The sequence below is a fragment of the Enhydra lutris genome, unplaced genomic scaffold, assembly GCF_002288905.1.
Source record: "Enhydra lutris kenyoni isolate GAN:26980312 unplaced genomic scaffold, ASM228890v2 scaffoldscaffold46, whole genome shotgun sequence".
In the NCBI taxonomy this organism is placed as follows: Eukaryota; Metazoa; Chordata; class Mammalia; order Carnivora; family Mustelidae; genus Enhydra; species Enhydra lutris.
Window position 1 is genome coordinate 16,534,783 of NW_019154130.1, and position 16,930 is coordinate 16,551,712.

General features: G+C 45.7%; 1 protein-coding gene across 1 annotated transcript in view; it reads right to left on the reverse strand.

The window, feature by feature from the left end:
* LOC111156520 (SV2 related protein) overlaps positions 1 to 16,930 on the reverse strand; it is a 70,994-nt gene that overhangs the window by 26,201 nt on the left and 27,863 nt on the right. The window contains exons 5-6 of the mRNA XM_022517466.1: positions 13,433 to 13,504; positions 4,323 to 4,447 (exon numbers count right to left, since the gene is read on the reverse strand). Of these exons, the coding sequence (XP_022373174.1) occupies positions 4,323 to 4,447; positions 13,433 to 13,504 (197 nt within the window). The remainder of the gene's footprint in view (positions 1 to 4,322; positions 4,448 to 13,432; positions 13,505 to 16,930) is intronic.

The window sequence follows — 16,930 nt, forward strand, 5'->3', positions numbered from 1 at the left end:
TCTAGTCAATGAGTGGCCCATGAATGGGACAGTGGCTGTGTCCGCAGGAATTCCTGGAGTTGGTCCAGACGTGGAGGCCATTGGCCCCGAGCTCCTGCCAGCCCAGATTTATGGGCTTCGCTTAATGGCTTCTGCCTCAAGCTCCAGTGGTTTTTAAGCCCATCCTAGGTCCAGGAGTGTATGTCAGATGTCTACTCCACAGAGCCCTGGAGGGATCAATAATGAATAGGAAAGGAAGGACTGGGGAGACTGAGAGCCACTCAGTGCCCTTCCAGCCTCTAAGTGGCAGAAAGAGTCTGGGGATTTGTTCCTGTGTTCACTCCATGTGGTTACATCTCCCGTTCCCATTTACTCTTTCCATAATTACCCACGGAGTCCAACATCCATCACACTGACACCTGAGTTTCACGGCCTTTGGCAGACCCGACACGTGCTAACATTCCCTGAGCACTCTGCCGGGCACTGTCGCGGGCACTTCACATGTGTTGTCATGTAATATCCTAAGTGACCCCATGACATAGGTATGCTATTATCCCCATTTTAGAGATGAAGAAACTGAGGCACAGAAAGGTTTAGGGACTCGCCTAAGGGCATACAGCTGTTATGTGACAGAGTCAGGATTTGAATCTGGTAGTCATGACCAAGTCACATTATTTAAGTGTTAGCCTTACCCTTCTAGATGCCCTTTCCTGGTCTTCCCCACCCGTGACACTCAACAGGCTCAAGAAGCCAGCCAGTGAACTGTTAACCCTCGAGAGGCAATTGGGCCAGATCTTCATGCACCAAAGCCCATCTTCCACTGACAGAGGCCAACGCAGACCCCCCAGGATGGAGCCATCCCATGTCACGTGGTGGCGAATCATTTATACCGAACATCTTTCCATTGTGGAAGGAATAGTGATTCATCTTGAAGGAACTGGCACATATCCTGGGTATCAGTTTGCCTTTCCTGCCCCTAGGGGTCCCACCCAGCACCACTATCTGAGGGCTTTTTGGTGTTTGACTCACTGACACAGAATCCCACATTTCAGTGCTTGGGACCAAGGGAGCTGATACATAACAAAGGAGATGCAGCAGTGGGTATAGGACCATGGAATCCACTGGTCCTATCATATCTTATGGTACCTTGCAGCTGCTGGCTGGACAGGGGAATGGAACAGACTCTTGGAGGTGGCACGGAGGCATCAGCTTGGAGATGATGCTCTGTGAGGATGAGATACTGTCTTCCAGGACATAACACACCCTTAAATCAATGCCTATCGTATTGTGCAATGTAGAACGAATACATCGTTCAGAAGTCAAAGGGTTGAAGGAGGAATTTGTACTTCTACCACCTGTGGGCTTAGAGGTCCCAGTTCCCAGAGAGGGCATGCTTCCCTCAGGGGATGCTTGCCCTTCCCCTGAGGGTGCTTGGGTGGCTCAGTGGGTTAAAGCCTCTGCCTTCAGCTCAGGTCATGATCCCAGGTTCCTGGGATTGAGTCCCACATCGGGCTTTCTGCTCAGCAGGGAGTCTGCTTCCTCCTCTCTCTCTGCCTGTCTCTCTGCCTACTTGTGATCTATGTCTGTCAAATAAATAAATAAAATCTAAAAAAAAAAAAAAAAGCATCCCATTAGACTTTAGGCAAAGTTTCCCACTTAGTAACTTTGGGTTCCTCTCAAGAAAGAGAGTCAGCATTCTGTCTGAAGAGTTGACCTTGAGCATCAGGAAGCAGTGGGGCTGCTGCATCTAATGGGACACCCAGGTGATGCAATGGACATCTCTCAGTAACCCCCTGCCCAATTTTGGTGTTAAAATGGACAAGGAGCAGCTACAGCCTGGGAAGGACACAGTGACTCAGGCATGGGGTCTGGATCATCCCACCAGGTAAACCATCTCAATTGCAGAAGTGCTGGCCAGAGGTCATGGGAACGTAGAATGAGTAGCAAGGGTGGGAGATACTGGGCCTCAGGGGTAGCCTGGAGGCCAGCAGCAATAATAGGGACTTTAGTTTATTCCACTAGCTATCCTCTTTTAAATCTTTTCAGGGAAAAGATCAAGGGGAATCCTGGAGAAACTGTTCCCAGATGGGATGGGTTTATTATATGAAGAAAGGGGATCCAAGATGTGCAGAGGGTAGACTGTGAAGGGTCCTTTGATATACCACCTGGACTCACCCTTCAGGACTGAAGCACACAGTCCCTCTGGAATGACCAGGAATGTTACCTGCTAAAAACTCAGAATTGGGTTCCTGGCTTTGACCAAAAGCAGCTGCCTTGCTCAAGGTCATGCTCGCTCTTAAAGGGCAGCCCATGTCTAATGGGGTTGATGTGAAGGTACAAAAGTCCAGCCCCCATGGCTCATTTTGGAACAACTCTAAAAAGCCATCCTAGCTCTGGAACTCCTACAGAGTCGGCTGTGCTCAACACCTCCCTCTGCCCATTCCAGCTTTACTCACTCCCTTGCCAGTGCTGATCTCAATAACCACTTGCACACTCATCTCCAACTCACATTCTGTTTTGCGAGGTCCCCATCTATAACCGGGACCATGTCTGTCTTGCTCACTGCTTGTTATATCCCCAGCATCTAGTACTAGGCCAGTGCCATAGTAGGCACTCAAGAAATATTGGCTGAATAAATGAATAAACTAGTCCCTATGGGAAATTTCCCTAAATTATTGCAAGAGGAATTATTATTCCTTATCTTCAACCCATCCTACCCACCATTGCCGGATGACTACTTCTAAAGTACTTCCCTTGCTCAAGAACTCTCAGTGGCTCCCCAGTGCCTGTGGACAATCCCTTTGGCCTGGCATTCAAGACTTCTAGGAAGCTTGCCCTGGTCTACCTGTCCAACCTCAGCTTTCAGTTCTCACATATCTCACCCCAACAAACTAACCAGAATGGACACTTAGCCTTCCTTGGACTCAGCTATAGATCCCTCTTTTCATTCAGATCTCTTCCTATGAAATATCCTACATCATTCCCAATCGGCCTTTGACTCTTTCCCAATCCTTAATAGAAAGGCAGTACATTGCAATGGTTAGAGCCTAGGCTCTGGAGTTAGAGGGTCTGAGTTCAGATTCTGACTCTGCCTCTTCCTGGCAGTGTCACCTGGGCCAAGTCACTTTACCTTTCTGTGCTTCAGTTTCTGTATCTGTGAAATGGGATGAACAATAGAATTTACCTGGGAAATTTTGGGGGGATTAAAGGAAATAGTCTGGTAAACTGTTTAGAAAAGTACCTGCTTCTTAGTAAACACTAAATATTGGCCATCATCATTCTCTAGGTTGGGGTCAATGCACCTTTTCTACAAGGGGCTGGATAGTAAATATTGTCTCTGTTGAGACTATTCAACTCTGTTGCTGTACATGATAATGAGCATAGTTCACATGATAATGAAGGATGTGGCTATGTACCAATAAAACTTTATAAAATGACTCAGCAGGTTGGATACAGCCCACATGACATTGTCTGCCAATCTCCCAGGACAGGGTAACTTCTTCCTGCAACAGTGACTTCTCTCAGTACCTTAAGAACAGCACCAACAAACTAACACTCAGTTTGCATATGGTTAGGCCCTCCCCACCTTGAGCTTGGGTTAAAGGGGGGGAAGGCGCCTTGTGCCCCTCATGATGGTTAAGAGCGTGGATGCTATAGGCAGACAGACTCGGGTTCTTAGTTCCATTACGCACCCCACTACGTTTTGATTTCAACTATAAAATGGAGATTGCGATCACCTGATAAACATGTACCTCCCAGAGCTGCTGCGATGTATCCCAGAGAAATGCCTAGTCAATGCTAAATCTATCATTTTTACATTTATGACCTTCCAGCTATTACTCTGCATTTTTTTAAGATTTTTTTTTTTTTAAAGATTTATGTGTATATTTGAGGGGGGATGGAGAGAGAGAGCATGAGCAGGAGGAACAGAATGAGAAAGAATCCCAAGCAGAATCTATACCGAATGTGGAGCCCAATACGGGGCTCGATTCCAGGCCCCTGAGATCACAACCCTAGCCAAAACCAAGAGTCAGATGCCTAACAGACTGAGCCACCCAGGTCCCTCTTAGGATTTTATGTTTAAGTAATCTCTACACCCAACATGGGGCTCAAACTTACAACCCCGAGATGGAGAGTCCCACGCTCCACTGACTGAGCCAGCCACATGCCCCTACTGTGTGGCTTTTGCATCGTCAATCATTACAATATTGATAATGGTACTCCTCTCTGGCTACCTCCTTGACCCCAGAAGCCCTAGTGCACCATCTCCGCATCTGGTCCAAGGTCATGAACATAGCTGACTGGCTGTCTTGCTGGATGGCCAGAGCTGGGCGTTTACTTACGACTGGGGAACCCCGCCGATCCCGAAGCCCACCAGGCCTCGGAGCACCAGGATCCAGCTGTACACAGGCGCGAAAGCACTGAGGATGCCGTAGTACAGAGTCCAGAGCACGCTGATCTTCAGCCCCTGCAGAGGAGGAAGACACCGAGTCACAGGGCTTCTCAGCACCTCCAGACCACATGGCCCTGAACCTGTTGAAAACCATCAATGGGGTCATGCTCAATAGCGGTCCACACAGCCAAGGGAATACCAGGGATTCTCTATGTGATGGTACCAACCCCTGGGGCTGGTGGTGTGGGAGAATTATGGGACATTCTTGGTTGTCCCCAATGACCAGCATTTAGTACCTAGGGCCCTGAGATGTTAGTTGCCCAACAGGGCACGAGACTCAACAAAGACTTGTCTTGCATCCTGTACCATCTCAAATGGAACATTCTACTTGACTGTCATGCAGGTGAAAACCAGGATTATCTGCACCTTGACCTTCACTCTGTTTTATACAGAAATAAGATTTGGAGGAGGGACATAGTTTGAATATGCACTTAATTTTGCAGGGGTGCAACTTGTAGGTAAATCAAAGGAAGTCCATTGTGGTTTTATCTGGAACTTCACAAAATTGTTCATTATTCCAGAAATCCATACTATGAAATTCAACACTACATGTGGTATTTGAGTCACAGAGTATCTGTTTACAGTCACTGGGTTTCCATGTGTTATGTATGAACTGACTGAACTAATCCTATTTCAAAATGTCAAATATAAAGAAAAAAAATCAATAAAATTCAGTTAAATACAAGCTTATTTATAATCAGGGACAAACATTAACCACTTCCTTTGATTATCTAGGCAATTGTGCATTAACATTTGCATATTGAAAATAACCCTTATTTAATTAATTGCCTCCTTTAAAAAAATCTTCCATCATATCATACTTGGGGCATTCTACCTGATTTATTTTATAATTTTTTTTTATACCTGGATTCCTTTGGAGATTTTGTGAGTGGCTACTTCAGTTAAGTTTTGAAATTACTCCTGGATAATTAAGGGACATTATTAAGAGTTTTCATTACAATTTCTAAGTAAAAGGAACTTTGCATTTGATGGGTTGAGAACCACCAGGGACACAATGCTGTAAGACAAAACACACATATTCCTGCACTGTTCATTAGAGACTGAGAAAAAATTAAGGGTGAATACAATTTAAAATGTAATTTTTGTATCAAAACCAACACCAAACATATTATGGAGTAGAACACAAACATTCATGGATTTTAGACCAGCAACATGGTGTCTGGGCACATCTCTTTCTGAAGTAATTCTCCCAGATCCAACCTTGAGTTCACTCTCCTGTCCCCCTGGGACAATTCAGAAGGAAAGTGTGAAGCACCCTGATTTTAGCTTTAAAATTAAAATGAACTGGGGCACCTGGCTGGCTCAGTTGGAAGAGCATGCAACTCTTCATCTCAGGGTTATGAGTTCAAGCCCCATGCTGGGTGTAGAGATTACTTAAGAAAGCTTTAAAAAAAATTAAAATGAATTAAAAGGGACTAGAGAGGAAATATGGAGGTCCCCAGTCTTCTGGAAAATGTTTTTTAAGTGGGAGAGGGAATATTTTAAATAACTTCCATTAGCTTGCAAGAAAGTGATTTCTTTTTTATTTCAATCATTATTCTAATTATCTCCAAGAAAGTATCCATGTGGAGCTAGTCTGTCTTTAACACCTTTTTAAACACCCACTGATCTTTTTTTTTAACAAACAGGTCAGGGGAGCAACCGTGACCAACTAGAATTAGTAACATTGTTTTATTTTCATTGTATTTATTTTTGCAGATATTTTCTAATTAGGGCAATTGCTACTGATTTCCTATTTAAAGCTCTATAAAGTTTCCTTTTTCAAAAACAGGCATTTGAGGTCTCTCTCTCTTTTTCTTTTTTAAAGATTCTATTTATTTATTTCAGAGAGAGGGCTTGGGGGAGTGGGGGAAGGGGCAGAGGGAGAGGAAGAGAGAGGATCTCAAGCAGACTCCACTTGTCAGTCATGGGGCTTGATCTCAGGACTCTGAGATCATGACCTGAGCTGAAATCAAGATTTGGCCACTCAACCAACTGAGCCCCCAAGGTGCTCTGTGTTTTTTGTTTTTTTTTTTTTTTTAATGAAATGGGGATAAAGATAGATATTAAGTACATAACAAAACAGGTAGGATAGGAATTATTAAAGGCTAGGGAGCTCTGGATCTATTGCAACAATAATAAAGCAACATTTCTGCAACCCTAAAACACATAACTATGAAATTAGTAACTTGCCACACATATACTTACTTCTCTTCTTTTGGCTTAAGCTAACTTAGAGGGGTTTGCTTCCTTGGAAGGAGCCTTGAATCAGAAATAGGATATCATTGGGGTGGCACCTGGGGGGCTCAGTCAGTTAAGCATCTGCCTTTGGCTCCCGTCATGATCCTGGCGTCCCAGTATGGAGCCCCAGGTCAGGCTCTCTGCTCAGTGGGGAGTCTGCTTTTCCCTCTGGCCCTCCCACTGCTCCTTCTCTCTCTCAATCACTCTCTCTCTCAAAGAAATAAACACAATCTTTAAAAAAAAAAAAAGACATCATTAGCAGTAGAGAAAACGAAGAGAGGGAAAACAGAGCAGGAGAGGAGAGGCTAGAGAAGACGGCCCCCAGACCAGTGCCTGAGAGCTAAGCCTCCCTCCAGGGACTGCCTGGGAGCTGCGGTATCCCATTGGGGTTCTCACATGACCCTATGCCAGGCAGCAAAGACCTGCTTGTCACCTGTTCTGTAGGGTCACTGCAGGCTGCAGCTGGCTCTGCATTTGTCTGCTGATGCTGGGGCTTTCCAGTTGGCCAGGAAATGTGGACTCAGCAACCACTGGTGAGTATCATCATGGCTACTGCAAAGGCATGGGTACTACAGCAAGCCCCATCCAAGCACTGCTGGGGACTCTGCAGAAATGTCTCCTGGGTTTTTGAGCTTTTCATTAACCACACTTGTCATTCTGCCTAACATCAGTCCTGCCTTTCAGACTGTTGGTCCCTTCTCCCTCCTACCTTCTCTTCCTTTCTCCTTTTCTTCCTTCCGTATTCATTTACTGAGCATTCCCTGTATGCCAGGCTCTAGACATTATGCACTCATTAAAAATTGCTCACTCAATTATTCATTTAATAGTAAACATATATCAAGTCCCTGCTGTATGTCAGACACTGGAAATAATATTATGTATTATTCATTCATTCAATATGCATGTATCAGACATCTGCTTAAACAAATGATATGCATCACTCATTCAATCATTTGTTCAATATGCATGTATTGAGCACCTGTCACATGCCTGGCAGTCAAGATGCTATTATTCATTCATTCATTCATCCCTTGGCCATGCATACATTGAGTGCCTGCAGTTTGCTAAACACTGCACTTTGTCTTGGGCTATAGCAGGGAAGATGACCATAGTCTCTGACTTCAGGGACCTTTCATTCCTGTTTTATAAATCACTGCCCCATCATTATACTGGGTTGTCACAGCCTCCTGTGGAAAGAAGCTTCTATTTCCACTCCTACTTCACAAATCAGCACAGTGAAGGTCAAAATAGTTGAGTGATTTGTCCAGGATCAGCAGAGTCAAACCGGGAGTCAGAACTTCCAGCCCTGAATGCCGTACTCTGAATGAGGCACTCCCCTCCTTCTGGGGCTTTGATGGCTCCAGTTGCCTCTGACAGAGAACATACATGACAGTGTCGTGCAGCAAGGACAGGTGGGTACAGGTGACTGCAAGAGAACTCGGCCTGTCTTGTCAGTCTCTACTCAGCTCTAGCCAAAAGTTGCCATCACAGAATGTGGACCCCGGGTTGCCAGGTAGCCGAATTTAAAAAAAAAAAAAAAGCCACAAATGTTTATTTTTATGCAAAATACATTTCTGAAGCAGAGGCAACTGATTCAAAATCCTGTACAACATAGCATGGGTTAAATAAAACACATCTGTAGACCATGTTCAGTTCATGGCTCACTGGTTCACAACCTGTAGCCTGGAAAGCCTTCAAGCTTCTGCTCCAAGAAGCTGAGGGTCTTGCCACCACTTGGGCACCAGGTCTGCAGCCTCCAAAAGGAGCTGATGATGTCATCATCATAAGCATCGCTCAGTTCTGGAAGGCTGAAGACTCATGCCTGGTGTCCTCCAGGCATGCCCAGGACAAGAAAAACAGTCATGGGACAAGGAGGTCTCGGGATCTTCAAAATATTGAGAGGAAAGCCCTGTTGACTGCCAGCCACCCCCTTTTCCCTCACAAAAGATAACAGGGACCTATAGCCTTTGGACTAGCTAGTGACCTGATCATATTCTGAAATGTTTCTTCTTTGAGTCGCAGCCAATAATAGTTACCATTGATCACGGGCTAACCATGCATCAGTAAATACTGCTCTAAGCACATTACCTCCATTTCTCATATAACCCTCCCTGCAACCCTCTGAACTATTATTGCTCTTGTCAACCCAATTTTACAGATGGAGAAACTGAGGCTCAGAGCAGTGAAACAACTTGCTTAAGTTTCCCTCGCTCGACATAGGGGATGGAGAATTTTCATCCCAGCAAGGCCACACACCCACAGTTGCCCTTCCTTTGTGAGGTTGCCATAAGCCTTCAGGGTGCAGAAACTTCTGTAGGAATCAAAGTGACCCACAGCGTTCTAACCTCTTAGGTGAGTCCCTTGCAAAGTCATGCAGCGGACGCCCTCCCAGAAGCCTCCCAGCTGGGTGGAGGCAGATCAAGGAGCTAGGAGGAGATTCTTGGCACTTGGTAAAGCTCGCCAGCTGCCCGGCTCACCCTCTGTTTCTGGAGGAGTTCTACAGAAGCCATATAATTAGAACCTGATCCATCCTCCCTGCAGTTGGGCCAGAATTCCGTGCAGGGAGGAGGGGGCCCTGCAGTCTGGGGGCGCTTTCTCCTCTCTCCCGTCGGGAGAGCTAGAGGATCACTCTAGAGGCATCCTCTCAGGCTTCCTCTGTTGGGAATGGATGAATGTCGAACTGCTCAGCTGAGTTCTGGGGGACAATTCAGTTACGTCTCTCAACAGCCACGGGAGCAGACTCGGCAGCCAGACACACCTGCATTTCAACACTGGCATTTCCAATTATTGTCATGAGCTTGGCAAGTGATAGAAACAATAATGAGCATTTATGAATCGCTTCCTCTGGGCCAAGAGCTTTCTGTGCAAAGGCCCATTGACTCCAGAACACCCCTGTGGAAGGGAGAATATTATTATCCTACTGACAGATGAGGGAACTGAGGGACAGGGAGGTCGAGCAACTTGTTCAGGGTCATGCAGCCTGTCTGCGGAGGAACCTCAGCAGTCTGACCCCAGAGCTCATGCTTTCACAGGGATGCCATGTTAGTATTTGTCCAGATGAGCACCAGACGTAAATAGGGAATCAGGGTGGAGTGGTCCCAGGTGACACAATCAGATGCTACAGAACGAACTCTCCACTCTAGTGCAAATTGGCATCACCTGTGCCTTCACTCTGCAGCCTGGTTTCTCAACCCTGGTGCCCTTCACAGTTTGGACAGTCCTGTGGACTTTTTGGAAATTGAGCAGAAGCTGACTCACTAGATGCCAGGAGCACACCTCCCCTCCATTGTGACAACCAAAAAAACCATCTCCAGACATTGCTGAGTGTCCCCTTGGAGGAATGGGGAGACAAAAATCTGCCCACTCCCTCCTCCGGTGAGAACTACTGTTCTAGAAGTTGCCAAAATGTGTTCAGAACTCACAAGATTCAGTAAATGGCATTACTGAAAACCCGTCTACGAATCTTTTAAAAATCTGAGCTATAGTTTTCTCCTCCTCATCATAAAACGAAGACATCTACATTCTATAGGGCTCCCTGGGAACAGGGTAGGCATGACTGACCTTAGTGGCAGAATGAGCACACTCTTCTGAGGGATGTCAGAATCATAAGCTAGCGACCTTTGGGGCTTCTCGGCAAACAGAAAACACTCAGCAGTAAAGTCCCTTGCTGGTCTGGAGAGGATGAGAGAGCAGCAGAAAGCGGCAACAAGGAGGTCTGATTTTCATCTATTGAGCTCAGCCACTCGAGAGGTATTTATAGAGTGTCTGCTATAAGGTAGGTCCTCTGCCAGGAGCCCAGGGCCATCTCAGGGAGCAAAACAGGCACAGCCACCTTCCCTATGGGGTTTACGGCACTCACCTGGCCGCCCTCCTGCCCCTGGCAGACATCACTGATCGATCATGGCACCATCCCACTGAGCCTTCCCACTCCTCCAATCCATGTGTCTGGCATCCCCTATGGAATGATTAGAACAGACACAACGGACGACAAACCCATTTGCCCTTTAGTTTCAGGAACTGTAGCTGTTACTATCAGCTATTACTAATCCAATCTCCCCCGACATAACTGAGGCCCCAAGAGGGGAGAGTAACTTGCTTTACTCACCCAGTGGCAGACCCAGGCTCCAAATGCAGGTGTTTTCACTGAATCCCCCCTGTATTCCTCATGGCTTCGTGATTCGGCAATGGGGTAAGAGGATTTGGGGCACAGTAAAGTTCCTTGTTACAGGCTCCTGCATATTTTGTGTGTGCAGATGGATGTTTGCCTCAAGAACAAGTAAATAAAAATTGTTTTTAGCCAGAGACTGAGGGACAAGTCGTCCACCCCGTGCCCAGTCTGAACAGGAAGAGACCACGTGAAGACTTCAGAAGAGTTTTCTCTTTCGATTATTTTAAAACTGTGAAGGCTAATGTTAGTTCCAGCCTCAGCCACATATTTACAGTTTTCAATGCTCAAGTCACCCAAGAATCGCTCTGCTTCATTTTAAGAGGGGTTTCCCCTCTCTCCCTCTCTCCCTTCTTTCCTTCTTTCTTCCCTCCCTCCCTCCTTTCCTCACTCCCTCCCTCCCATCTTTCTTTCTTTCCTTCCTTTCCTTCTATCCTCCCTCCCTTCTATCCATCCTTTCTTCTATCCCTCCCTCCCTTCCTTCATCCCTCCCTCCTTTCCTCACTCCCTCCCTCCCATCTTTCTTTCTTTCCTTCCTTTCCTTCTATCCTCCCTCCCTTCTATCCATCCTTTCTTCTATCCCTCCCTCCCTTCCTTCCTCCCTCCCATCTTTCCTTCTTTCCTTCCTTTCTGTCTTCTTCCTTTCCTTCTATCCTCCCTCCCTATATCCTTCCCTCCCTTCCTCCCTCCCTCCAGCCTTGGCTCTGCTCTATCTTCCAGCCAGAAAATGGCTGAAGCAATGACTTACACCCTCCAGAAAAAGGAAGTGGGTGGGAGGAGTTGTATGGGCAGAGTTTAGAGAGCTACGGCCTGAAAACCAGAGTCATCCAGGTTCTAGTCTCCTTGGGAGGCCTGGAGAGGTCTTCCCAACTGACCTCCCCAGCCTCTAAAACCAACCGAGAGCCCCTGTGCTACAATGGTTGTAGCTGGTTTTCCAGCCTGGTCACCTCTGATCCTTGCCCCAGCCACTTCTTGGTGGTTTTATAAGATAATGTCTCCCAGGTGCCTGCTGGCCCATGTGTTTCCTGTCCAGCCACAGTGGGAGGGGCTGCAGCAGGACTGCACTGTCCATCCATCCATCCATCCATCCATACATTGAACCAACATACATTGGTTGAGCATCTATGGATTCAAGCCAGTAGCATCATGGTTAAGGCAAGAGTTTAGACTTAGAAGGAGTGAGACCTGGCTCTGTGACATAAAAACGTGTGGCTTGGGCAAGGTGCCCACACCCTGTGCCTCAGTTTCCCCTTCTGCAGAACTAGATTGACAACAGTACCAGGGTTTGGGTGAGCTAATGCATGTATCATGCTTGGTACAGGGCCTGCCATACAAGGCACTGTGTTATTATCAGTCCATGGCATGCTGGTTACAGTGGGCCCCACCTGTTACCGCCTCAGCATCCATACCTTCTTTCTTCCTTCCTAACAAAATTCTAAGTTTCTTTAGATCTCTACACTAGACTAAGTCAGTTCTCAAAGTATGGCCCCAGACCAACAGCATCAGCATTCCCTGGGAACTTGTCAGAAATGCTATCATTGCAATGCCAGCTCACATGTGTCCTGTGTCTACGCTGTGCCTGGCATTGTGCAAAGCCGTTCACACCTAGGCTCTCAACGAACCCTCCACTGTAGACTCTCTTATTTTTTTCTTTATACAGAAGAGGAAACTGATGCTCAGAGAGGTCAATTCACTTGCCCGAGGTCACACAGCCAGAGGTGGCAGGGTTGCAACTGTACCCAGACCCACCTGATTCCAGAGCCCCAGCATGTAAACAGCTACACCATCCTGCTCAGAGAAACTACAGACAGAGGAGGGGAGTCCAGAAAAGAGAATGATAAAGCAGTCAGGGCATGTGATCACTCAGAATTGCACAATTAGTTTTGAGCAGGGTACTTAACCAAGTAGAGCTTGCCTAGATCTCCAGAGATCTTTTCTCCCATAAGGCCCAAGTTTATAGTTTGGAGGAGTGTAGCTTCACCAGCTGAAGCATTCAAAGAACCCAGGGACAGCCTAGCAAAGCAAGAGCAGCGTAAAATACAAAGGGGACCACAAAGTGACAAAGAAAACAGTAAGAGCTCAATGCGATGCCAGACCTGAAAGTTTCCCTCCTTCTTCCTTCTTTACGAATCCATTTCGTGTTGTCTCTGAGGCTGGGCTTCCCACAAAGCAGACCCTGACACAAGAATTCTAGTACAAACAGTTTATTTAGGTGGTGATCCCAGGAGGGGTGGGGAAGGCAGACAGGTTCCCACAGTGGGCCCTGAAGCTCAATGCTGCTGGGATTGAGAAATGATTCATTTAGGGCAAGAAAGTTGACATCTTTACCTACCAGCTCCTGACTGCCCCCAGTCTCGTGTAAGGGAATGTTGAGTGCCAAGGGGACTAGGAAGGGCCGATAGAATCTTCTGCATTCTGAAACATACATGCTTGGGCCCCACTAGGCACGTGTGATTTCAAGAGTCCACAGCCTCAGAGCAATGTCTTCTCATTGCATTTCGACAGAGCTAATTGGGGCTCCCAAATGCTAAGCAGCACCATTTTGCTGCATGAAGAGAACCCAGAGGACATGCACTTAGGTGAGATCGCCTTACCGTTTTCCTGCCGTACTGGTCTGAGATGTTTCCCCAGAGTGTGGAGCTGGACATCATGCCGACAAAGACTACCTGTGGATGGAAAGACAGGGTGTGTTAGACAGTGACACGGAGCATCGCAGAAAAAAGGAACAATGACGTGAAACTGTGCTATCACAGCCCAGGAACACCTCAGAGCTGACACTGGCTGGGATCCCGTGAAGGCGCAAATGCTGTTCTGTGTGCTTCATGCTATTGGGTAAGCCTCACGATGATCCTGTAGGGGTGGGTGATATCATTATGCTCAGGGGACAGACAAGGAAATGGAGACTCACAGAGGGGACGTCCCTTGGCCAGGGTCACGCAGGTGTAAACGGTACAACCTGGGCTGGATTCGGGCAGGATAACCATAGAACTAGACTCTTACCAATTTCTCGTCATACCGAAGAAAGGTCTTGCCCTGTTGCTAAGACAAGATCAAAGGTAGAGTTTGGAGGGTGCGAGAAACAGAAGACAGAAAGGTTGGGATGAGAACCGTAAGTTATTTCTAAGAGGAAATACGGTATGCCCCGCAATTCACTGTCAGCTTCTTAATTATTAAACAGAGTCGATGAAGTTTGAACTATCATACCCATTTTATAGATGGGGAGCCTGAGGCTCAGAGGGTTAAGAAATCTGCTCAGTACCCCAGGGGGGTGGGGAAGAGCCAGGTCTGAAACCCAGGAAGGCTGGATGGAGCTTTCATCCCTGTGTCCTCTTCTTGTCCTCTCCAAGAACAGGACAGTGCGCTAAATGATTTGTACTCATATCTTACCTAATGTTCACGGTGGCCCTATGAGGTAAGTGCCATTATCATCCCCATTTTGCAGATAAGGCAACTGAGGCCCAAAGAGGTGAAGGCACTGCCTGGTGCTGTCTGACCCCCCAAAACCACAGGTACGTCGTGGGGCAGCTGGCTGCAAATGGGGGTGACACAGAGGCAGGTGCTCCAACCAGACATGGCTAATTTCAAAGGAATTAATTTCCAAGTCCTCAACTTCCATATAAACTCTTTCCTGAGAACAAGCTAGAGGTCTTGCCTATTTTCTGCCCTCTTCCTTTCTCAATCATCCCCTCCTGCTTCTCAGTGCCTCCACCTCCCAGGGCAATGCTTCGAGGTTAAACCTTCTAGGACACCTCCAAAGGGACACCAATGACAAGTTACAAATCATTGTGCGAGTCATCATGCTTCCAATTCCTTTTTAGTATTTTTAACTGAATTGAAAGAGAGCCTAATCAAGCTGTCAGCAAATTAGATCCCTAAAAATAATCTTTCATAAGCAGTTGCTGTGTGCTCTTCAGCATATAACTTGGAAGTTGGTGAAAAAAAATTATAAGTGGCACTAGTTTTTTGAGTTATTACAAAACTCCTTCAGTTCCCCCTCATTTTTTACATGAAACGAAGTAAAAATGAAAAATAGGAAGGAATTGCTGCTAAGCTTTATCTCACTTTAATAGAAAGTCCTCATCCAAGAATATGGGATGTAATTGGGAGATGCTGCACGCCACTCATTACAAGGTAGATTCCTGATAAAAATTCACTTGTGTTTAACCATTATCTATCAAAAGTAATTCTTTCTCGTTTTGATCTATTGCATATTACTAAAAACTATCATGAAAACTCAGTGCAAAAGAAAAATGTCAACACTGGAGAGCCTTATGAGCTCAGAAAATTAAAAGCAATAATTTAAAATTTATGTATTCTGTCCCGGAAAATTCTGACAGGTGATAAATGGCGTGCTTTCGAGTAGAGTAAAACATTGCTATGATGAAACGTAGAGATATGGAATGGAAATGCCAGTCCAAGAAGAAAACAAGACAAGGCAAAATTTCCAAATACTTCTGAAGACCTTATTCATGTTATTTTAAAATGAGACAGTGGGTATCAGATAAATATTTCAATTCCATTTGGTACATTTTAAAAAGTGACATGAAATTTTACTCAATTTTTAAAATATGTCAATATGCCAGAAATCTTTGAATCTGCAACATACAATTTAAAAACATTTAACATTAGGGCACCCAGCTGGCTCAGTCAGAGGAGTGTGTGACTCTTGATCTCGGTATTGTGAGTTTGAGTCCCACTTTGAGTGTTGAGATGACTTAAATAAATAAAACTTTAAAAAATAAAATAATAAGAAAAAGTAATGTCAAAAAAGTTATAAAAATAAAATAAAGACATTTAATGTCAATTTTGAATTCTATGAGAGTCCTGGCACCTGCATAGTTTTCATAAAATTCTTTTCTAGATAACTTAGAACAAAAATGTTTGAAGGCTGGTGTCTTTGGGTGCAGTTTTGTCTTAATCATGTAGTAAGGGATATCCCTGCACCCTGGAAGAATTAAGCATTCCCTGTAAGCACGCAGTCCCATTTTCCCTCCCTGGAGGGAGAGATCTAGGCACAGCAGAACACTAGTTTATACCACAGTCATTACGGTAATCGTGCACCGTATTTCCTATGACAATAGTGTTGGTCTCTCTTATCCTCTTTATGTACCTTATACAGGTAAAGCAACTCCTGCCATGCTCTAACTTTTCCATAGAAGCTTGGCCATGAAACTTCATAACTTTACCCAGCCCATGAGTCCAAATTTTATGCCATAAGGAAGTAGTCCAGGGCAGTGGCTGGGAATGGGGACTCTGAGTCTTACAGACCTGGATTTCAATTCTGCCTCTGCCTCTTATGGGCTGTGTGAGCTTGGGCAAGTCATCACACCTCTCTGAAAATGGGAGTGATAAGAGCACCTCCTTCACAGGGTTGAGAAGGCTAAAAAGATATGTATGCCAAACCCTTAGCACAGAGTCTGGAACATAGTAAGTGCTCAGTAAATGGTTTGTTTGTTACAAACAAAATGGTTGTCAGAGCCAAGAAAGGTTCCACATTGCAAAAACATAGCCCTGTGGGTATGCTTCGGGGGTATCAGTGAGAATCAGGAACACAGAGAGAAGTATCAAGCACACAACCCTACCACATGCTAGGCACTGTATATTTTCATTGCTCATTTGCGGAGAAACAGGTGTCATCACACCCATTTTGCAGGGGATGAAATAGAGCCGTAAGTCACCTTGCTCAAGGTCACACACACATCCAGGTGACTAAACCACAAAAGGCAGGACTATATGTTTGTGAAACTCCTCCCATGGGGCTGCACAGCTTTACTGCTAATACCAGGCCTGGTTGCTGAAGGCCATTCCAGAACAGTTACAGCATTCTGGGAGGAGCTCCTGGCTAGCAATTACTGTACTGTGCCAGTAGCTAGGCTGTATGACCTTCGTGAGTGACTTAACCTCTCTGTGCCTCATTTTCCTCATTTAATAATAGTACCTACCTCCTAGGGTTGTAAGGATTAAAGAGCACAAGATATATTATACATAGATTGCATGCAATATATGTAAAGCCCTTTGCACAGAAAGAGCTCAAGAAATATTAGCTTTTGTACCATTATTATTACCCTCTTCTCCAGCCTGGCCATTCCTCT